The following is a 24,157-nucleotide window of genomic DNA, read 5'->3' on the forward strand; positions in this document are numbered from 1 at the left end:
CGTCATAAAAAACTTGCATCTTCTCTCAATGTAGCTTATAATTATACCATTAAGGACGATTGGAAATGGGCGTACGCCACAGCTGATCAATACGGTCAAATGAAATATATGTGTGTGCGCCATTCAACTTCAATCATTCATAACTATGAAAGTAAAAGTCCCAAAAAAAATTCTAGCTATTTAGGAAAACCTGCACGAAGAATAGCTTCAATTATGATGAGTCTTATCAAATTCTGTCAACAAATGCGTTTGTTTCATTGTTCTACGTTTTTGCTATATTTTTAGATCTTCAAGCGTCACTGATTCGTCCATTTGGCAATTTGTTTCAAGAAAAGTAAATATGCACCAAGAATTTGAGTAACATCATTAAGAAGAGCATGAAAAAAAAAGTTCTCATAATATTTTCATATATTCCAATGTTTTTTGTGGTCAGGGTAACGCAAAATGTAAAAAGACGCATATTCGGTGTAAATAAAGTTGCCTTCCCCTCTCCCCTCAACAGTTTGTTCCTAATTCAGTGTACACTGGCCTTTGTCGAATTTGCTCCTGGGGACAATGGCGTGCAAAAGAATCAAGCGCAAACAATAGCACATAATAACAGTTTGCTAACAAAATGGAGGTAACATTGGCGTAAGACGAGAAATTATAGATATTTAGCTAAAATTTATGCCGCCTGATCGTCATTTTATTCCACAAAATACTGAAGCCGAAAAATGCTATAGAAAGTCAAATCACTCTGGACGTTTACGTTCGTGATCCGATCCAGATCATGATCCAACCTAACCTGAGGAACGCAACGTCGAAAAAAAAAATTTCTAGATGGATCAGAGGCTTCCGCGTGAGCTCGATCTCCGATCCGCGATCAGAAGATTCAGAGAGTTAGTAATCAGACTGATCAGAGAGATTTGGCTACCGCATTGGGGTATTGCTGACATTCGAACGGCGAACGGACATTGACGTGATTGAAATAACAATAACTATTATCCAAAATATTTTTAATTTAAAAATTTATAAAAAAGTGAAGCTGATATTATAGAAAGTAATTATATTTAAAATTATATAAGCCTAAGGTACCTTTTTATAATTCTTTGACATGGATATTGTACAAAGTGACAGAATTAATATTGATTTTTTTCTATAGATTTATGAAATAGAACAATAAATTGAAGATGGCAATAGCATAGGTATTTTAATGATATTGTAGAATATATTATAAAAGATATGTACATAGTTAAAATGATTCTCCTATTTAGCGAGATATGACACGGATAGCAAGGCCTATCGGCGTTTCAAAATATTATGGGAGATCGCGGACGAACACGCTCAAAGACTCGGTGTGTGCGAAAAGCGTGCGCGAAAAGGCGGGAGTCAGTCGAGCCTTGGCGAGAGCACGAGGAATAGCGTGTAAAATAAGAAGGCAGTTTGTCCTGCAGTGAAAGGAGACTTTGCTTTCTTTTAAGCCTGACCTGTCCTCCGAAGAGCCGAGTGTCCCGGTCAATCGCGAAAAATTCTTTATTTCTCCTTACCATATAGAAAAATAAATATCTGAAAATATTTATTTTTTTGATTACTATATATATATACAGGGTTAGCCACTTAATTCTTATCAAGAGACGGAGATCCTCTTGATGCCCCATAGTGGGGACTAAGCGCGTGATTGACCGATGCTTAAGAGAAAAAGAATGAACGACGGAGAGAGACGGCAATGCTGCTCACGCTGCTTCTCTATCATTTCTAGCAGTGTTTCTTTCTGCAACATAGTTACGCTAAACGTATTGGTTGCTAGAGAGAAAGGCTACTAGAAGTGAGCGAGAGAGAGCGATGCAGCGTGGAGCGTGGTAACATTGTAATTCTCTCTCTCTCTCTCTCTCTCTCTCTCTCTTTTACTCTTGCTCTTTCCAGCAGCTACTCATTTGACTGAAAGAGAGCTATCTTTTCCTCACCACTTTGCGGTGGATAGATAGGTGCGTTTTTGTTTTTACATTCAGAAAAATTTTTCAATTCATTAGCTGTTATTCATTGCAACAATAAATTAGCTTTATTATTGTAACGGATATCAGTTAATAAATGGAAAATTTTTTCTGAGTGCTAGTGGTTTCCCCGGTAGGCCTAATCCACTAAACTTGTATTGACTTATAATTGCTCGAAGTGCCTACCTCTGCTTTGAAGGCAGAGTTCGGCTCTTCGAACAATGTCGCGCGTTGCTCGATGCACCATGTCTGGCGTGAGCGTTTGGAAAGCCGCAACAATTGCATCGCGAACCTCCGATTCTGAACTCTCACGCCACTTTTCCACCAGACACTTAATGTGTCTCCACAAGAAGAAGTCCAGTGGGGTCAAGTCTGGTGACCGAGCTGGCCAGGTGATCGGGCCACCACGACCCATCCACCTGTCCGGGAATCGCGCGTCTAATATGGTCCGTACGTTTCGATGAAAATGTGCATGAGCTCCGTCGTGCTGGAAAATCATACTTTCTCGCACGAACAGAGGCACATCTTCGAGCAATTGCGGCAATTGCTCCTCCACGAATCGCAGGTACTTTTCTCCGTTGAGCCTGGGTGGTAAAAAGAAAGGTCCAATCTGTAAAAAACCAAATTATATCAAATTTTCACATTTTTTTTATCTTTTTGTAAGTTTTATTTGAGATTAGCTTACCACTCTATCTCCAATGAGACCAGCCCACACATTTATCGTCCAACGGAACTGAAGGGCCCCCACTCTTACAGCTCTCGGATTTTCCGTTGCCCAATGCGTGGATTCGTCCGTCCACAGAATTCGGTCGGGGAATTGACTATTGCGCCTACATTGCGCCAGGAATCCTAAATTTAAATAGAGAAAATAAAATGAGAAGAAGTAATGACAGCAATTTAATTAACGCAATAAGAGGATATAAAGCAATGAAAAAACATGTACCTTCGCAAAAATTCACCCTTGGCTGATAATCTTTGGCCAATAATTGATGTACCCGTTGCAGATGGAACGGGTGATAATTATTATTGTGCAATATTCGACGAACTGTTGTACCGCTTACGCATAGCTGACGAGCCAAATCGTTCGTACTCGTCCGCGGATTTTCTTTTACCGAGTCCAACAGCCGCTGTACCAACACTGGATCTCTGTATCGAGATCGATTAAATTTCACTACTGACCCTGTACGCTGGAAACGTCTCGCCGCACGTAAAATTACATTATAGTCAGGGTGTCGCCGGCTTGGAAATTTCATGCGATATATTTGTGCGGCTTTTCGCGCGTTTCTATTCGCTTGACCATACGCAAAAACCATCTCACAATATTCTTCTTGCGTGAAAACCATGGCTGTTGCCTTCTTCTCAGCTCGACGAGAACTGACAACTTTTATTACAATATTGAAACATCAGCAAACTGCGGCAGAACCTTAAAAGATTCAATGAGACTTTTGTCGGTTTTAGTTCTAAGATATCATTTTCCATGTCGGGATTGACTTCATTGTTTACATCTTAGAACCAAAACCGAGAAAGTCTCATTGAATCTTTTAAGGTTCTGCCGCAGTTTGTTGATGTTTCAATATTGTAATAAAAGTTATCAGTTCTCGTCGAGTTGAGAAGAAGGCAACAGCCATGGTTTTCACGCAAGAAGAATATTGTGAGATGGTTTTTGCGTATGGTCAAGCGAATAGAAACGCGCGAAAAGCCGCACAAATATATCGCATGAAATTTCCAAGCCGGCGACACCCTGACTATAATGTAATTTTACGTGTGGCGAGACGTTTCCAGCGTACAGGGTCAGTAGTGGAATTTAATCGATCTCGATACAGAGATCCAGTGTTGGTACAGCGGCTGTTGGACTCGGTAAAAGAAAATCCGCGGACGAGTACGAACGATTTGGCTCGTCAGCTATGCGTAAGCGGTACAACAGTTCGTCGAATATTGCACAATAATAATTATCACCCGTTCCATCTGCAACGGGTACATCAATTATTGGCCAAAGATTATCAGCCAAGGGTGAATTTTTGCGAAGGTACCTGTTTTTTCATTGCTTTATATCCTCTTATTGCGTTAATTAAATTGCTGTCATTACTTCTTCTCATTTTATTTTCTCTATTTAAAATTAGGATTCCTAGCGCAATGTAGGCGCAATAGTCAATTCCCTGACCGAATTCTGTGGACGGACGAATCCACGTTTACGCCTAATGGCGTATTCAATAGCAAAAACTATGTGCATTGGGCAATGGAAAATCCGAGAGCTGTAAGAGTGGGGGCCCTTCAGTTCCGTTGGACGATAAATGTGTGGGCTGGTCTCATTGGAGATAGAGTGGTAAGCTAATCTCAAATAAAACTTACAAAAAGGTAAAAAAAAATGTGAAAATTTGATATAATTTGGTTTTTTACAGATTGGACCTTTCTTTTTACCACCCAGGCTCAACGGAAAAAAGTACCTGCGATTCGTGGAGGAGCAATTGCTGCAATTGCTCGAAGATGTGCCTCTGTTCGAGCGAGAAAGTATGATTTTCCAGCACGACGGAGCTCCTGCACATTTTCATCGAAACGTACGGACCATATTAGATGCGCGATTCCCGGACAGGTGGATGGGTCGTGGTGGCCCGATCACCTGGCCAGCTCGGTCACCAGACTTGACCCCACTGGACTTCTTCTTGTGGAGACACATTAAGTGTCTGGTGGAAAAGTGGCGTGAGAGTTCAGAATCGGAGGTTCGCGATGCAATTGTTGCGGCTTTCCAAACGCTCACGCCAGACATGGTGCATCGAGCAACGCGCGACATTGTTCGAAGAGCCGAACTCTGCCTTCAAAGCAGAGGTAGGCACTTCGAGCAATTATAAGTCAATACAAGTTTAGTGGATTAGGCCTACCGGGGAAACCACTAGCACTCAGAAAAAAATTTCCATTTATTAACTGATATCCGTTACAATAATAAAGCTAATTTATTGTTGCAATGAATAACAGCTAATGAATTGAAAAATGTTTCTGAATGTAAAAACAAAAACGCACCTAGCTATCTACCGCAAAGTGGTGAGGAAAAGATAGCTCTCTTTCAGTCAAATGAGTAGCTGCTGGAAAGAGCAAGAGTAAAAGAGAGAGAGAGAGAGAGAGAGAGAGAGAGAGAGAGAGAGAGAGAGAGAGAGAATTACAATGTTACCACGCTCCACGCTGCATCGCTCTCTCTCGCTCACTTCTAGTAGCCTTTCTCTCTAGCAACCAATACGTTTAGCGTATCTACGTTGCAGAAAGAGACACTGCTAGAAATGATAGAGAAGCAACGTGAGCAGCATTGCCGTCTCTCTCCGTCGTTCATTCTTTCTCTCTTATGCATCGGCCAATCACGCGCTTAGTCCCCACTATGGGGCATCAAGAGGATCTCCGCCTCTTGATACGAATTATGTGGCTAACCCTATATATATATATATATATATAGCACATGTCAGATCCATGTAAAAGTGTAGTTTCTACTAGTTATAATAATATTTTAATTCTACATATATGCTTAATGTATGATAATGAAAATAAATAACATTTATAACACTTTAAACGACAGTATAGGCTTTGCTAATACTATGTGTGAAATAAAAAATTACTCACTTTATACATTTTAGTAATAATTTAAAATTTATCATTATTTGGAAAGCTTATAAAATTTATTTCTGAAGTCATATTTGAGCAGTGTCTCCTCTTGACAATTGCCTTATCAAGAAAAAGCATAATTAGTGGAATCATTTGTTGAAGGCATATTACAGATGTAAAGAGACTACGCATGAGGTAAAACTTTTTACGAAGAGGTGATATGACTATATAAGCTAACAAATAGAAGAACATGCACTAATTATGTCTATGTAAAAGGTTTTACCTCGTGCATATAGTTCCTTTGCATGTGTAATATGCCTTCAACAATTGATTCCACTAATCATGCTTTTTATTGATAAGGCAATTGAGAAGAGGAGATATTGCTCAAATATGACTTCAGAAGGAAAGTTTATAAACTTTCCAAATAATGATAAATTTTAAATTATTACTAAAATTTATAAAGTGAGTAATTTTTTATTTCACAAATAGTATTAGCAAAGCCTATACTGTTGTTTAAAGTGTTATAAATGCTATTTATTTTCATTATCATACGTTAAGCATATATGTAGAATTAAATTATTATTATAACTAGTAGAATCTACACTTTTACATGGATCTGATGTGCTATATATATATATATATTTATTCTTCTTTTTTACTTATATACTTGTACATAGTTTTGTTTTAATGAAGTACCTCCAGACTCAGGGTTAATATTATATTCTGGATAGAATATTGGTAATGAATTGGTGCATAAGCACACTGAAAAGGGAGTGTAAGAAACTCCATTATATAATCCTAGTCATTTAACTTTCTTAGTAATGATTTTGATATTGATGGACCTGGCAACGCCTTGCTTGACCTGGTGTTACATATTTTTACTTGTGTTTTATATTTCCTACAGGAATAGTGCAGCAAGTAATTAGGTTCTTGAAGGGCTAGCGTTGGATAAAATTGGAGAGAGTCTTTTGTCCAATTAGACTTATTCATATCTGGACTGAGGGTCATCCGATTAATCCACCTCCTGAATATTATCTAATATTCATTTTTTTCTATTTAAATATAACTATTTTCTTGTAAATAATTATCACTTCATGGCTCTTGTCTTTATAAGTTAACGGTAGATCTGGGGAAAGTCCCATGTATCTTTATGTAATTATCTATAGTTGATACTTGTAAATTGATTGACAGAGCAGTTATAAAATATAGTTCCTATTTTAATTTTTATTAAGGTGTAAAAGTAACTTTTCTAGAGAATCCACATTAATTTCACAGCATGCCACGCTTTTGAAAAGTCTCAAGCCGGCAAGCCTCAGACTGGCTCATATACAAGGTTCATGAGCCTGGCGCTCTTTATAAGTAAAGTCTGTGTGCCTTTGCACTGATTACTAGTTAAAATTGTGTCTTCCCCACAATAACAGGAATCATGTCGCAAAGCATTCATACTGAATGACACCTCGATTAATTTTACGTTCGGCAAATACAATTTTCTCGTATTATCAGATATTACCGTCCAGAAAGAACCGGAATCAAGTTCCATTTTAAACGCAGTCTCATTTATTTTTACATCGAAATACGCAGGCGACAATGCTATCTCGCAGTTTGTTCCGCTGTTCATCGTATTTACGTTACCGCTTGGCGCCATGCAGTGGAATTCGTACGTCTCGTTTTCTTGCTCGTTCTCGCTTGTTTCATACTCGCTGTGTTGCTCTAATCCTTCCTGTAGGTATTGTAGATTCCGACCTTGTGATCTACACGCTGCCTGTACGCGACCCCAACGATGACATTGCCTACAGACTTTAAACCTCAGGCTACAATTCCTGCCGATGTGTTCAGCTGTACCGCAACAATAACAACGGATTTGCTCTTGTTTGTTTACATATCTTCTATTGTGGTTAACTTGTCGACGAGTCGATTCTTGGTGTTCCTCTACCTTATTATGCTTATAACTCGATTGCTATGGAATTCGGTTGTTACCACTATTTTGAGATGGTGTGCGTCGCTTGTAAATTTTATTTATTTCCTTATTCGATATGCTGGCTTCGCTTATTTTATTTGCTGACGTCGCATTCTTCTCGGCTTTTTCTTCGGCTACTGCTATTTTATATGCTTTGTCATATGTAAGACCTTCCTCCTTGAATAATTCTACTCTAGTACCATGGTCGCTTAATCCGCACGCCAACTGATCCCGAAGTGCCGTTTCCACCGATGCGAAATTACAGTTCAAGGACAAACTTTTTAAACGAGCTACATAATCCGATACCGTTTCTGTTTGCGCTTGCTTCGCCATATTAAAATTACATCTCTCCATCGTCTCTGACGGCTTCGCACAAAGGTGATCTGTAAGAACTTTCACTATGTCTTTTTACTGCTTTTCTTTCGGTTTCTGGGGATGACATCAATTTCTTACTAATTTGTATGTGTCTGGGCTCACCTTTGCCAACAAAATAGCTGTCTTCTTTGTATCAGCTGTCATGCCGTTAACGTCGAAAAATAGCACCAACCTTTCTATGAAAATTTCCCAGTCGTCCTTCCCGAGCTCGAATTCCAATTTTATTTTTGAATCCATCGTTATCCCTTCCTCTGCTTGTGATTTACTATCGTTTGTTTGCACTGTCTCCGTAATTACTGCTTCTTTTTTCTTTTTATTTTCTATCTCCAACAGATTTTTTAGGTTTTGTCTAAGTCGATCCGTACTATCCTTTGATTCGCATGGAACGTTAGCACTTCTTAAACGTGTAATCAATTCATCTCTTGTAAGTGTTGGTATTAGTGCAATAGTATTCTTGCCATTGTTTTCTCTATCACTTGAATTATTTGCTGACATTGACTCACTAACGCACGGTTCATTACCTCCTCGTCGCCAAATTGTTATATATTAACTTAACTAGTCTGGTTTCTCTAACAATGTTTATTGATCTGAAGTTACAGTCACCCGTCCTGACTCGTCACGCCTACTCCCGCTTCTTGCTCCACGCAGAGAATGTAGCTACTCTCGTGTCGCCATCTGTCCTGTCGGTACTACTCATACATTACGGAATTTTTTTTTAATTTTGTGGCTTGTCCCTTCATAAAATGAAAAATGGCATCTTTATTCGTAAAGGGGTCCTTCAAGCTCTCCACTTAGGTCTAAATTTCCAGAGAAAACTATGGCCTTACTTGAAAATCTATTTTCGAGTCATTTTGCTTTTCCAATGACGTAGCAAACTGTTCTTTCTGATAAAACAGTAAGATTTTCAAAAATAGAAAAAATAGAATTTCTTATAAAAGCTTTTTTAATATAATACTTATTTCTTGACTACCTTAAAACACTTCATATGTCGCGTCACCGAAAAGATAAAATGACTTGAAAATTAATCTACGAATAAAGCCGCGTATTATTCTCCAGGCAATTCAACTAAATGGGTGCTTTCGAGGAATCTTTTAAAAATAGGCAGAAAATGAATTTCATCAGCACCAGGATCAGGAATGTAAGACATTAGGAGGTAATATTAATAATTGGCGTAGTTGCGTTCGTGTGTGTATATGCGTGTACGACAATACGGATCGACAGAGAAGTACAAACTTCTTTTGTTTTTTAAAGGGGAATTGTCAACTAAAGTGAAAGTAAAGTAAATTTTCCGTTGAACCAAAGCCTTGATTCATCGGTTTCTAATTGATTTATCTCAGCAATGATGCTTTTACGGATGGTATAGTATAGGAATTTTCGACTTAGTTTAGTCCCAAGAATATGTGGTTAAAATTAAAAACATCATTACTGATACACCCTGTATAATAATTAAAAAAATAAATATTTTCAGATATGAATTTTTCTATATCATTAATATACCTATGCTATTGTCATCTTCTGTTTATTGTTCTATTTCATAAATCTAAGGAGAAAAATCAATATTAATTCTGCCACTTTGTACAATATCCATGTCAAAGAATTACAAAAATATACCTTAAGCTTATATGATTTTAAATATAATTACTTTCTATAATATCAGCTTATCTTTTTTATATATTTTTGAATTAAAATTATTTTGGATAATAGTTATTGTCATTTCAATCACGTCAATGTCCGTTCGCCGTTCGAATGTCAGCAATACCCCAATGCGGTAGCCAAATCTCTCTGATCAGTCTGATCACCAACTCTCTGAATCTCCGGATCGCGAATCGGAGATCGAGCTCACGCGGGAGCCTCTAATTTTTTTAGAATTTTTTTTTTCGACTTTGCCTTCCTGCAGCTCGGTTGGATCGTGATCTGGATCGGATCACGAACGTAAACGTCCTCTATCTCCGTCTACTTGCATATAAAAGCGAGAGAGAAATATATATATTGGACTCTACGCGCGCGCGTAGGATCATCGATTTTGTTTGAGCATATTTTAATATAGTTTGTTATACGAAAGAGTAAACTGTAGTTTCATATTATAATCATATATTATGCTTATGACTTTAAAAAGCGCGTATCTCAAATTAATGACATTTAACATTGATAATAATATCGGAGTTTATTTATAAGCCATATGATTGATAAGATGTAAATACTAGAGCAAAAACAATTTGAGCGCACGAAGAATATATGAATGAAATATATCAAACAATTTGACATATAATTCATTGAGAATATATGGAGGGAAAGAAGATAAATAAATATTACTGCTATTTTTTTATTTAACTCATTATCGCCGAAGACGGTCGATTTTAGACCATGTTTTTTTAGCTGAATTTAAGGTATTTAACGAAGTAGTAACTGGATCTAAAGTGTGATTCTTTATGTTTTTGAGTGTGCTGAATTAGAATCCGGGCTCAAAATCCAAAATTTTTTGCCACAAAATTAAATATAGCGGTGTTTAACGATGAATTTTTACGAACATACTTTATTTGCCAAAATGGTTGGTAAACTGCAAAAAAGTAAAAAAAAATTGATTTTTTTCTTCATTAATTTTCTTCTTAATAACTAAATGCTTAAATAAAAATTATTCAAGAAGAAAAATATCTTAGAATTAATTGAAGAATTCTCTTAAATTTTCTAGAGACATTTTTCAAATATTTTTATTTTGCAATTTTTTAAAAAATATAAAATTTTTTTCTAAAAAACTGAACAAATTTGGGAGTATCTTTCAATCAATTCTAAGATATTTTTATTTTTCGACAGTTTTGATCAAACTATAGTTTTCGAGAAAAAAAATTATTTAAATTTTAACTGCATGTATTTTTAAAACTGTACATATTTATACTTTAATAATTTTTTTCTTGAAAACTATAGAGTTTATGAAAACTGTCAAAAAATAAAAATATCTTAGAATTGATTGAAAGATACTCTCAAATTTGTTCAGTTTTTTAGACATAATTTTTGATGTTTTGAAAAATTAATAAATTAATATATTCAAAAAATCTTTAAAAATTTAAGAAAATTCTTCAATTAATTCTAAGAAATTTGTATTCTTAAGTAATTATTATTTAAGGCTTTAATTTTTATGGAAAAATGAATTAAGAAAAAATTCAACTTTTTGGATTTCTTTTACATCTTACCAGCTATTTTGGCAAATAAAGTATTTACGTAAAAATTCATCGTTAAACTTCAGGAAATTTTTGCACCGATGATTGATCGAATCTCCATATATTTATGCGTTTTATACTTGAACAAAATCATAAGCTTAAAAAAAGACAATTTTTTTTGCAAAAAAAACCGCGATATATGATTTTGTGGCAAAAATTTATGGATTTTAAGCCTGGATTCTGATTCAGCACACCTAGAAACAAAGAATCACACCTAAGACCCAGTTACAACTATGATAAATATCAGAAATTCAGTTATAAAAACATAGTCTAAAATCGACCGTCTTCGGCCTTAATGGTTTAGGAAACATTTGGGATAAAAACAACATAATTAAATATAATAGCATACTTTTTTTAACTATTCTTTATAATAAACTAAAAACAATAATATTAACCTTACCATAGATCATTTAACTTTTCTATCATTTTTAAAGTTGCAACATTATATTAGTAATCTTTTTCATATTCCGTCCCTTCAGTATTGTAACATTCATTGCCAATAAATGCAATGTGGTCTCGGCAAATATTCCTTTGACATGATTTGCATTGATTTTCAGACTGTCTTCTCTTTTTAGATAGTTATATTTTACAGCTTCCTCTCGAAGTATTAAAAAACGTGTTTTTGTACAGTTAGCTCGGAATGGACCAAATTTAAAATGATCGACGGTTTTTTTCCTAATAATTTCACATTTAGAAAAATTGGTGTACTAACTGTACAACACGTATCGTTCGATATACGTGCGGAATGCTTATTCCAAATTCGATTTTTTTCGACATGTCACGAAGTCGAATGTCGAAAAATCTCTCGTTCGGAATAAGCTATATTCCGCACTTATATTGAAATATACTGTTCTTTGCTTGATGAAATCATCATCATGAAGCTGTAGATGATCTCGTATACTCCTTTTTAATTTTCTAAGTAAATTGACTAATGGAGCTGTCCTTCGCACGTATTCTTTCATTAGTTCTAACTCTAATTCATGTCAATATTTACGCCTTTTGTTTATTTTTTCTCAATTTGCCTTCAATATTACCATTGCATTTATTCCACTCATATCCAGAAGACGAAAAAAAATGTTAATGGCCTTCAATTATATTTTCTTGATGTAGAATAAAATTTTACTTTTTGTCAACATCATCAACCGCTCCTTTAATTTTATCACAAGAAGTTATAATAGAAGGTTTCTTGTTTTCCTGCGTACTTTCATCAATTTCAGCGACGTTATGAAGCGATAATACTAAGACGACAGATCGATTTTTTTTGGGCACATATACAAAATAAGCGTAGCGACATCTGAAAATCCAAATTTGCATAAATATTATGATCTGTCTTTTGCAATAAAATATGGCGGAATTTCTTTTTTATTTTTACGCAAGGTGCCTACGACTGAAAGTTTATAATTTTTTGCTTAGTCATGAGAGAACCAAAGAAATATTGGTATTCCAGTTATCGATAGTGAAGTTATGCTCTGTCCCTGAAATTGGTGCAACCAATCTCTTCACAACGTCAATACCAGTATTGCTTATCTTGTATGGTCCTTTTGACTGCTTACCAGCATACAGCTCAAGATTCAAGACACGTAAAGTTTTTGAATTCACTAGTGGGTATAGCTTGATTCCATATTTATCTGGTTTTTCTGTTATATATTGTCTAAAGGGGCATTTACCTCGAAATCCGATCATCATTTCATCAATGTCGACATTCTTTCTTACAGAAGAGGGAAATAAGCGGTTTTCAGTAAATTTTTGGAAAACTTCTCTTTTACGTGCAGCTTTGTCCTTAGCACCGCGAGTAGAACGTGTAAGTGCATCATCAAATCATAATGCGTTCAATGGAAATTTTAATCTTGTTAATGACATAGTAGTTGGAAATATGGAAATACCAATACCATAAGAAGCAGACAGATTTTCTAAATTTGCACGTGACATTCGCAAGCTTCCAGCAATTTAAAGTAATCTTAAGAGTGCCCGAATCTCGATAGTGTCAGTTATTTTACAATCACTAGTTCTACTGCATGATGCACGTTTATTTTTTTTTTTTTTTTTATAAATTCCTTTGTATATTTGACCACCATTTCAATAATTCATTACGTATAAATAATTTGCAAGCTTCTATAAAAGTAGTTACTCTTACGCCGTTTCTGCATGTGTGAACTTCTTCTGTAATGTGTAACGCTATTCCCGTCAGTGTAAGGGGCCACTCACACTACGGGTTTTCCCATTACCTTCGTCCGTCCTTATTTATCGGTATCAGGGCGCCAGTTGGTCAGTTGGGTGGCCAACAACCCTACGGTATCATTTGAGTCTTTCGACTCCATTTTCTTTGCATCTTATACGGCCCTGCGGCCATGCATTTGGACGGTAGCGGTAGCCAGGGTCGCTCAGTATGCTAGGTCGTGGAGAGAGGGGAGGGTTCCTTGCGGAAGTCCGAGCCTCGCAGACCTACCTGCTGAGGGGCATACATTCATCCCTCACCACCCACACCCAGGTGGTGGTGAGGAGTGCGGGAACATGCGGTATCCTTTGCCAAGCATAGAGCTTGCCAGGAGCGGACCACCACGGAGGCAATGTTCGCGGCCCGTCCAGCCATAGCGCAAGCCTATGAGATTACGGAGGGCACCGGGACACATTCCAACGGGCTAACTACGCCCCTGCACAACCCACTATGCATTGGCCGGTATCCTGTCATGACGTACGTGCAGGCTGGCCTATAGCACACGCCTCACGTACGCGAACCGACCCATGGCTGTCCGAGTGTCACGTCACGCGCTCACCAGCACGCACGGACACATCAGCACAGTCTCATGGTCGCGTTCCGACTGCCTGCTATGGCAATCTGCGCACGACATTCGCGCAGCCTGCTAGAAGCGCGTAACTAGCGTTCAAGCCAGGCTCGATGTTCTATCTCCCCTCCTCGTGGGGACTTATAGACACGGTCATTCTTTTTAGGGCTCCCCGAGGCCGCTTCTCCTTATCTCAGGTTGCCTGGGTTGTTTGGTATGGCCCTGCCTTACTTCTCAGGGTAACCTGGACATCGTTTACTGGAGCGTCGGTCTTTTCATCCGGGCCTCTGCCTGTCAACGGGGTCTATCCTTGACGTTAGCTATAATCCACTCGTCAGCCTATCTCATGAGTCGGTAACGTAGGGATTAATAATATCCACTGTTCGGTAGCTTTTATACTTTTTATTCGGTATCTCGTATACGTAACGGGGAACTTCGTTACAAATGATATTATCTGACAAATGTCTCATCATGTGGTTATTAGATTTTCGCCATTGCGTTGTTTTATCACGTCCTGTGAAAGATATAGCTCTAACTGATAGGGGCACATTTTCATATAAGTTATTTGTCTCATTTGTTGATTCAGCAATTTCTTCAACGTCTGACAGATGATCTGAAATTTCTAAGCCCTGATCATTGAGTACTGGATTGCTTTCTATTTCCTCTTTATGAAGCAATTATGCTATTTCATCGTCGCTAATATATCTGCGAATCATTGTATATTACACTCCGAATTTTTACCTTCCGCGCAGTCCGAAAACTAACAACCAGATTCTAAAAAAAATGTTTTGTAACAAATACAAATTAAGTTTTGGTGAGTAAAATGTAAATAAATTAGATATTTACTATTAAGCTTTTCCACTGATTGCACTAAAGTAAATAAAATAATGGTAAATTAAAAAAATTCTTTAGATTCATCTGTACTAAGCGCGCATAACCGATTCGACGCTTAGATCCAACAGATAAAAAAGGCCTATTTACGGGATAGGACGTGTAAGAAATAAATTAAAATAGATAATTTACATGCTGTATAAACTAAATAAGAGCTATTCGATATAAAAAATACCTTCAATGCAAAATAAACATATTATCCAGTACTGCTTATTAAGAGCGGTCTATTCGACATTGCACGACCGTTTGAAAGTTGAAATTGCATTACGTTAAACCAAATTAACTCTGAAATCTATGCCTATTATGAGGAATGGTCATTTTTAATTGAGATCGGGATTTAAAAATAGAACATGAGTTTTTAGCCTACAACCCCGACTGCATAATACATCGTATTTCAAGTCATAATCAAACCTATAACTTAAATGGAAGGACCGATTCTGAGATGAAAACAAATAATTTTTTGTATTACTAATATTTTGCAAGACATGTAATTAACTGGCTGGGTGTAAATTCGATAGGTTGATAGCCTATAATAATAATTATGTCTCATCAAATATCAAAAATACGAAATAATTTCAAGAGTTTTTTTATTGCCTATTATGTCATATCCGCCAGCAATTATTTACATTATTATTTATAATCTTCACACTTGATGAGTTTCATAATTATTTGTTGTAGGCTGTCAACTTAATAATTTTATATTTAGATGGATTCGGATGTTATTTAAAAAATATTAGCAGTATAAAAGAGTAATTACTCTTATTAATATTATCCTATCTCAAAAAACTCTTACAATTTGTTTTAATTTTATGAATATTTATAGAATGGTAGAAAAATTTATGCAAACTCGTGACCTAAACTTATTTTTATGTGGCACCTTAAATACTGACAATCTTATAAAATATTATAGGAATTTTCTTTTCAAAGTCTACCCTTTTATCAACAGTTTCTGATTTAACTATGGTTTTTCAGAAACCCTATGTTTTATACACTTATCGTATTGCTCAAATTGCATAAAGACACTTAAAGTAATGGTCTCGTAAATCGACCGGTTTTACAGGGTATTTTTTTTACTACGTAAATGAAATGCAATAAATCCAAAAATTGTTTATGTTATTAATGGTATCTCCAGTTATAAATTTTTTTATAATATTTTATATAATTAAATGGGATCAAAAGAGGTGCCGAAAAAAAAAATGCTACAATGTAAACTACATTCTATGAACGCTGTCCCGTGAGCTTACTTCAGTTTAGGCAATACGAAAAACAAAAAAAATACAATAGATTATTGTTCTGTAGGATTGTTATTCTGGTCGGAACTAGAATCAATTAATTTTGTTAAAAAATAACAAAATGGCGGACTTAGACACAAAAGGTACCATTTTTTGTAGTGTAAATTGGCCTGAAAATTGAAAAACAGTGGATGAAAAATATAATTCTATTTCCGGCCAGAATTACAAATGGGTAGATCAATCTGTTAAAATTTCAGCCCGATCGGCTTAATAGAAAATCTGTTATTGCTCGGCCCGACCGAGAGAACGTGATTTCGAAAAAACGCGTTTAGTTTGGTTAACAGAACTTTCATGCTCACACTAATCGTCGATCCCCGGTGCGTACAACAAGCCTTTGGTCTTTTCATATGCGTCGAACACTGGTATATGTTGTTATATTCTTTCGTGTATCGAAAGGTAGAAGAAGCTCCAAGAAAGTATATAGGTGATGAGTCATAATAGAGTGAGGAACAACCGTTAGCAGCTATCGCGCAACTTACAGTGTGCAACTATGTGGGGCTCTCGAATATGTGATATATCTTTGTTAATATTTTGAATATCGGTTTAAAATTTATACACCGTATTCTTATGATGGTTTACTATCAAAATACGGGGAAAAAATTCAACCCAAACAACTAGACTACTACCTTAAGATGGTCTGCTTTATTAGTCTGTAAACTTTAATATAATAATATATTTGTTTATTTTCAGAAGTGGTGCCCGGAAATATAAGAAGTGCCGAACATTTTATATGCTTTCTAAAAAGATTTGTCGAATATCTGAAAACTCGTTTACGTGTGCAACATATTGTCCAAGAGTCACCATCGGCATTTCTGCGAGACATTCAAACCAAAGTTTGTATTGATCGGAAACCTTTACGTTTTTGTGCTGAAAGATTGGCATCTCTTCTACGAACTATAGAAATTACTGATTTAACAGATTTCTCACCACTTATCTTGGTTACCCATTTAGCAACTTTAGTATCAACATATACAAAAGGGTTTACAATTATTGTAGAACCGTTCGATGATAAAACACCGACTATTTTGAATCCAGTTTTGCATTTCAGCTGCTTAGATTCATCTATAGCGATAAAACCAATTTTCGATAGGTTTCAATCAGTAGTTATTACATCAGGAACTCTTTCACCGTTAGATATGTATCCAAAAATTTTAAATTTTCATCCTGTTGTAATGTCATCATTTACTATGACATTGGCTAGACCATGCCTATTACCAATGGTGAGATGAAAATGGTAACAATCCAAATTTCGTATTAATTTAATTTGTACATAAAAGCACCATTTTTCTAATAGATTGTATCCCGAGGAAATGACCAAGTTGCAATTTCATCTAAATATGAGACAAGAGAAGATGTGGCTGTTATAAGGAATTATGGCCAATTGTTGGTCGAGTTTGCTGCTACTATTCCTGATGGACTAGTTTGTTTCTTTACGTCATATTTATATATGGAATCAGTAGTAGCTGCGTGGTATATATTTAATATTATTATTAATATTGAACATAGATTATTCTTAATGTTGTGTATTATTTTTGTAGGTATGATCAAGGAGTCGTAGACCAGCTACAAAGATATAAATTATTATTTATTGAAACACAAGATTCAGCAGAAACCAGTTTAGCTCTATTAAATTATATTAAAGCGTGTGAAAATGGGAGAGGAGCAGTTCTTTTGTCGGTAGCTCGTGGAAAAGTTTCTGAAGGCGTCGATTTTGACCATCATTTGGGAAGAGCGGTATTAATGTTTGGTATACCGTATGTGTATACACAATCAAGAATTTTAAAAGCCCGGCTGGAATATCTTCGTGACCAATTTCAAGTATACCATCAATATTTTAAAATAGGATATAATATATTTCAAGGGGAATATTCAATTAATTTTATGCATTTAGATAAGAGAAAATGATTTTCTAACTTTTGATGCTATGAGACATGCAGCACAGTGTGTCGGGCGTGCTATAAGAGGAAAAACAGACTATGGCATAATGGTGTTCGCAGATAAGGTATATTTTAATAAAAATTGTTATTACTATACCTTCATCTAAAAACCTTACCTTTAATAATTTCAGAGATTTTCAAGGATTGATAAGAGAAGCAAATTACCAAAATGGATACAAGAACATTTAACTGATAATCTGTGTAATCTTTCAACAGAAGAAGCAATACAGGTAGGTCGTTACTTGCACATTTCAATATCGGGCAATTCACAAAAAGTACAGTTTTTGAGTTTTGTTTGCTTCAATTTTGATTCAACTTTAATATGCTGTAGGGGACGAGATACTAAGTAATGTTGTCTCTCCCTATCATTTACTACCCATTAAACACATGTATGCAAGGAAAAAATATGCAACAAGTTCTTCCCGTGTATATCTTAACACTAGATTTACGGACTGAGCCAATTTGACTCATTCAAAGGTATTTCAAAATCATAATTTATATATAAAAAATATTTTCAATAAATTTTTTAATAATTAATCTTTCATTTAATTTAAAGTAGGACTAATTTCTATTTATAAAACTTCAATTTTCGTGTATTATTCAAATTATCTCACTTTGCTAAAAATAGGTTTAATCAACGTCCGTAAATCTAGTGTTAACGGGAATCCATATACCGACATTACAGGGCATAAACTATTTCGCATGCAGCGTTGTCATTTGTTGATAGATTGTAAAGTTATTCCAGGTTTTTGGAAATGCCAGAAGCTTATCTACTAAATTACGTTAGGAAAATTAATAAAAAATGAAAAAAAAATTGTTGTTTAAATAAATAAATTAACATTATAGAGAAACAACAATTAAATCGCAAAATCCCCCAACTTACTTCACTAGATAATGTTCTTACATTTCCAGAAAGTTAACAAAAATGCAAATCCGTCAAGAAATGACGATGCTGCATGCGAAATAAATAATAGAAGAATTTCGTGTTCGGGAAGTTGCCAACACGAAATTCTTCCATTATTTAGTTCCCATGTAGTATCATCATTTCTTGACGGATTTGCATTTTTATGGACTTTTTGGAAACGTAAGAACATTATCTAGTAAAGTAGGTTGGGAGATTTTGCAATTTATTTGTTGTTTCTCAATAATGTTAATATATTTATTTAAAAAAATTTTTTTTTATTAATTTTCCTAACGTAATTTAGTAGATAAGCTTCTGGCATTTCCAAAAACCTGGAATAACTTTACAATCTATCAACAAATGACAATGCTGCATGCGAAATAATTTTTGCCCTGTAATATCGGTATACGGATTCCCGTTAATGTTCTTAAATTAACTTTTAAGTATGTAATTCACCTTACCTTTATTGATAATTACATTTTCTCGGTCGAAGATTTCAGTCTTCTTTGAAGGACTATTAAATTAATAAAATTATACTTGTTGAGTTTATAATATTTCTGATATAAAGGATGTAGCAGCAATGATTCTAGATAACATTTTGTGTGCAGATTGGCAACAGAATGTGCAAATTCTGTTGTCAGATTGGTATTAAATATAAAAGCATTTGACTTGGTATTTGCTGTCATAACATGTACACACTATCCCTTCAGCAGATTGGCGCCAAAAACAAATGGAATCTGTACACAACCTGAGCGCAGATTTATAGCAGATTTGCGACAGTCTGCAGTAGTCTCTGAAGGCAGATTACAAACAAAAACAAAGCAGGATTTGTTACTCAATGTACGCTCCTTAAATAGCTTTAAATTGTTACCCTATAAAACCAAAAACGTTGAATCGACGTAATTTTTTAACGCTTTATTTATAGTTGAAATAGCGTGCCCTATGTCGCCAAAATCAACGTTTCTATCAACAATTGATTTAACGTTAAAATAACGGTTAATTTAACGCGTTTTTGTCCGGTTGAAAAAATTTTAAAATGAATAAATTCAACCGCGTGAATAATTGTACACTTCAATTTGCATTACAATTACAACATATTATAAGTTACTATTATAGAATCAATTTTTATTAAAAAAAAGAAGAAAAAATATTACGAGATAGTTGGACGCGAACCTGCGTCCTGAAGGTTTTCCCTTACGCATGTAAACGCATCTTAACACCATTAGTAGTCAGGGAGAAATAGCATTTGAATTTCCACTTCGTGCCATAGAGAATTTTAATTTTTGTATGTATACTTTAGAACGTCCTTAAAGAGCTCCTAAAGTCTCGCACACGAAGGAGGTCGGGAAAGGTTATTATTAATTCAAAAAAATGTTGAAAAATGCGTTTCTTTCTGGTATAACTTAAATAACTCGCTTATTATTAATCGTATCAAAAAATGTGTCAAATAAAACTTGTTCGTAATTAAATTTTCAATAAGATAGGCGGGGTTTAAAAAATCAATTTGTTTTGTTTATTTGTAAAATCATTAATGAAGTACAGGAAGTGGAGAAAAGTTTAAGTAGTGAAAAACCATATAACAAATGCTTCATTGCTACTGAAAGTTCACTAGAAGGTGTCGTTTAGTTAGTAGAGTTTGCTATAAAAGCCATTTTTCGATATCTAATAATGGTGGCCTATTGCAAAATTATTTATGTCAAAACTTTAAGTAGCTGCCAATTTTTTCCTGGCGGTCATAAATTAATGAAACTAATTGCTAAAAATTGGTATTAACGTTATTAACAAATAGTGTAAAGAGCATATTTTTTAATAATAAACAAAGCATTTTTTAATTGAAAAAACCCGTTGCTACCGTCCGTATTTTAGCAACTATTGGATTTTAAAAATTGCAATAAAATGCATTGTAATGTTTATAAAAGACCATGAATTTTATAAAAAAAAATCATGGCGATTGGAGCAGTAGAAGCTGAGATCATCAAGTTTTACTTCACGGTGCACTACGTCGAAAGTATTTGACCTATCGACCTGAAATTTGGCACAGTAGTAGTGTAGATATCACCCTATCATATAAATTTTTTTCTTAATCTTTCGTTCAATTTTTCTTGTTTGCAACGAAGAAGAATCTGTTAGAAATCACGCGCTCGGTGGTAGCAATCTCCTCGCTGCGTAGCGCGGTGGTGGGGGTAGCGCCTGAACAGTGGAGGAGGCGCTCTCAAGATATTAAACAACTTAATTGCAAAATTTATTTCTACATAACCAAAGGTCGTAGATGGATTTTTTTTTTTTAATTGTATATCATTTTTTCCGTACTTTCCAGCAATATTTATAAAAATTTTATAAGAGTACGGCAAGTGTCAGAAAACTATGCTATTTAACTTATTTGTAATTTTCCAGGATTTCGAAATAAAGTACAGAAATGTTTTTAAATTGTATAGTTAAATATACATATAATATTTAACTGCAATTTAAAAACATGTCTGTACTTTATTTCGAAATCCTGGAAAATTACAAATAAGTTAAACAGCATAGCTTTCTGACACTTGCCGTACTCTTATAAAATTTTTATAAATATTGCTGGAAAGTACGGAAAAAATGATATACAATTAAAAAAAAAAATCCATCTACGACCTTTGGTTATGTAGAAATAAATTTTTCAATTAAGTTGTTTAATATCTCCAGAGCGCCTCCTCCACTGTTCAGGCGCTACCCCCACCACCGCGCTACATAGCGAGGAGATCGCTACCACCGAGCGCGTGATTTTTAACAGATTCTTCTTCGTTGCAAACAAGAAAAATTGAACCAAAGATTAAGAAAAAAATTTATATGATAGGGTGATATCTACACTACTACTGTACCAAATTTCAGGTCGATAGGTCAAATACTTTCGACGTAGTGCACCGTGAAGTAAAACTTGATGATCTCAGCTTCTACTGCTCCAATCGCCATGATTTTTTTATATAAAATTCATGGTCTTTTATAAACATTACAATGCATTTTATTGCAATTTTTAAAATCCAATAGTTGCTAAAATACGGACGGTAGCAACTGGTTTTTTCAATTAAAAAATGCTTTGTTTATTATTGAAAAATATGCTCTTTACACTATTTGTTAATAACGTTAATACCAATTTTTAGCAATTGGTTTCATTAATTTATGACCGCCAGGAAAAAATTGGCAGCTACTTAAAGTTTTGACATAAATAATTTTGCAATAGGCACCCATTTTAAGATATCGAAAAATGGCTTTTATAGCAAATTCTACTAACTAAAAGACACCTTCTAGTAATCTTTCAGTAGCAATGAAGCATTTGTTATATGGTTTTTCACTACTTAAACTTTTGTCCACTTCCTGTACTTCATTAATGATTTTACAAATAAACAAAACAAATTGATTTTTTAAATCCCGCCTATCTTATTGAAAATTTAATTACGAACAAGTTTTATTTGACACATTTTTTGATACGATTAATAATAAGCGAGTTATTTAAGTTAAACCAGAAAGAAACGCATTCTTCAACATTTTTTTGAATTAATAATAACCTTCCCGACCTCCTTCGTGTTCGAGACTTTAGGAGCTCTTTAAGGACGTTCTAAACTATACATAAAAAAATTAAAATTCTCTATGGCACGAAGTGGAAAAAGTGCTATATTTTTGTGTCATTTCTCCCCGACTATAGGGGCACTAGGCTACATTATCATATACAATAGATTATTTCAATTTTGATGAATATACAACTGATATTGAAAATCACCTCAGGTTTTTTTTTTCAAATTGAATCCTAAAAATCTGTGTTGTTAAATATTTTTATATCTTATAGTTTTTTAAACAATTGAATAAATGTTATTAAAAACAAAATTTGAACTATATCCTCGACATAATTTCAGTTCACTAAGAAAACGTTGTTGTGCTAACGTCATTTAATCGTTGCATCTACAGAAAAAATCAATATTTAAAATACGCTAGAAAGATGTCATCAATTCTACCGTTTCATGTTAGTTGTGGAGAAAACCGTTGCTTCATCAACGTAAGTTAAACGTTATATTTCATGGAAAAATCAACATTTAAAAAGCGTTAGAAGATGCCTTCCATTCAACCGTTTTGAATTGGTTATGGGTAAAAGCATTCATCTGTCAACATCAATTAAACGCTATTTCTCCTGGATATTTCTTATTATGTTTAAAAATTTTCGGATACTATAATTAATAAAATTTTAAACGATGCACCACACCTAGTAGCCTTAACGTTGTACTAAAATGTGTTGTTATGTTTTTCGTTCTGTGCGTGTCAAAAGGGGTAAGAGATTTAAATACAAGTATGCAGAGTCTGTTGCGTTTCTGCTACAAATCTGCTGCAGGCTCTGACACAGGTTCTGTTGCGTTTTATGTGCTAATCTGCCGCAGGTTCTGCCACAGAAAGCGGTTTCATTTTGTTATTAACACTAGATTTACGGACGTTAATTATACCTATTTTTACCAAAGTGAAATAATTTGAATAATACACGAAAATTGAAGCTTTATATATAGAAATTAGTTCTACTTTAAATTAAATAAAAGATTTATTATTAAAAAATTTATTGAAAACTTTTACATATAAATTATAATTTGGAAATACCTTGGAATGACTCAAATTGACTCTGTCCGTAAATCTAGTGTTAATCTGTTTTAGGAGGAACTGACAAGTCAGGCTCGGTTTCAAATATGGTGTCATTCTCCTGACCAGATTTTGTAGCAGAATTTCGTTTACTTTTGCAAAATCAGAAAATGTTATCTGAGAATGCTTTTCATTTTATCCACATATTCTTGAAGATAAACTAAGTCAGAAAGTCATATAGGGTGTAACGAAACGACCGCATTTTCTCGTAACTGGAGGTTCGGGGTGACAAACTGAGTGCACATGTAAAATTTCGTTCGAATCGTTCAAGGGGTTTAAAAGTTATTTACATTTAAAAATCACCCTTTTTCGGTCCTTTTCGAACGACTTTGATTGCACAATGGAAAGTGAAAAAACAATTGATGAACACCCCAATTAGAATGTAAAAGTTATCGATCGCACGCGATAATACTTTTGCTATTTATTCCATTAATCTGGCTATCAGATTAATTTTAAATATAGCAAAATCCTTTTTTTTCACATTTCCAATTCAATTCAGTACAATTATCATTGATTGAATTTATGGAAAGAGCGAGAAGACGCAATGAAAAGGAAAGTATTAAAAACTAAGATGTCGCGCGAACGCACTGATAATTTAATA

The 24,157-nt window shown here is 34.7% G+C and overlaps 1 protein-coding gene across 4 annotated transcripts in view; it reads left to right on the top strand.

Annotated features, from left to right (window-relative positions):
- Xpd (general transcription and DNA repair factor IIH helicase subunit Xpd) overlaps positions 1-24,157 on the top strand; it is a 94,049-nt gene that overhangs the window by 19,183 nt on the left and 50,709 nt on the right. For 3 of the 4 annotated variants that reach the window (XR_010823235.1, XR_010823236.1, XM_066733667.1), the window contains exons 8-12: positions 16,759-17,288; positions 17,363-17,538; positions 17,607-17,886; positions 17,960-18,070; positions 18,137-18,235. Coding sequence is in view for 2 of the 4 variants with exons in the window: in XM_066733667.1 (XP_066589764.1) it covers positions 16,759-17,288; positions 17,363-17,538; positions 17,607-17,886; positions 17,960-18,070; positions 18,137-18,235 (1,196 nt within the window). In the remaining 2 variants the exon portion in view is untranslated. The remainder of the gene's footprint in view (positions 1-16,758; positions 17,289-17,362; positions 17,539-17,606; positions 17,887-17,959; positions 18,071-18,136; positions 18,236-24,157) is intronic. The other variant, XM_066733668.1, reaches the window with a different exon arrangement.

Source organism: Prorops nasuta, unplaced genomic scaffold (genome assembly GCF_024137725.1).
Source record: "Prorops nasuta isolate Cenicafe-Biocafe unplaced genomic scaffold, Cenicafe_Pnas_1.2 PNAS00011, whole genome shotgun sequence".
Taxonomy (NCBI): domain Eukaryota; kingdom Metazoa; phylum Arthropoda; class Insecta; order Hymenoptera; family Bethylidae; genus Prorops; species Prorops nasuta.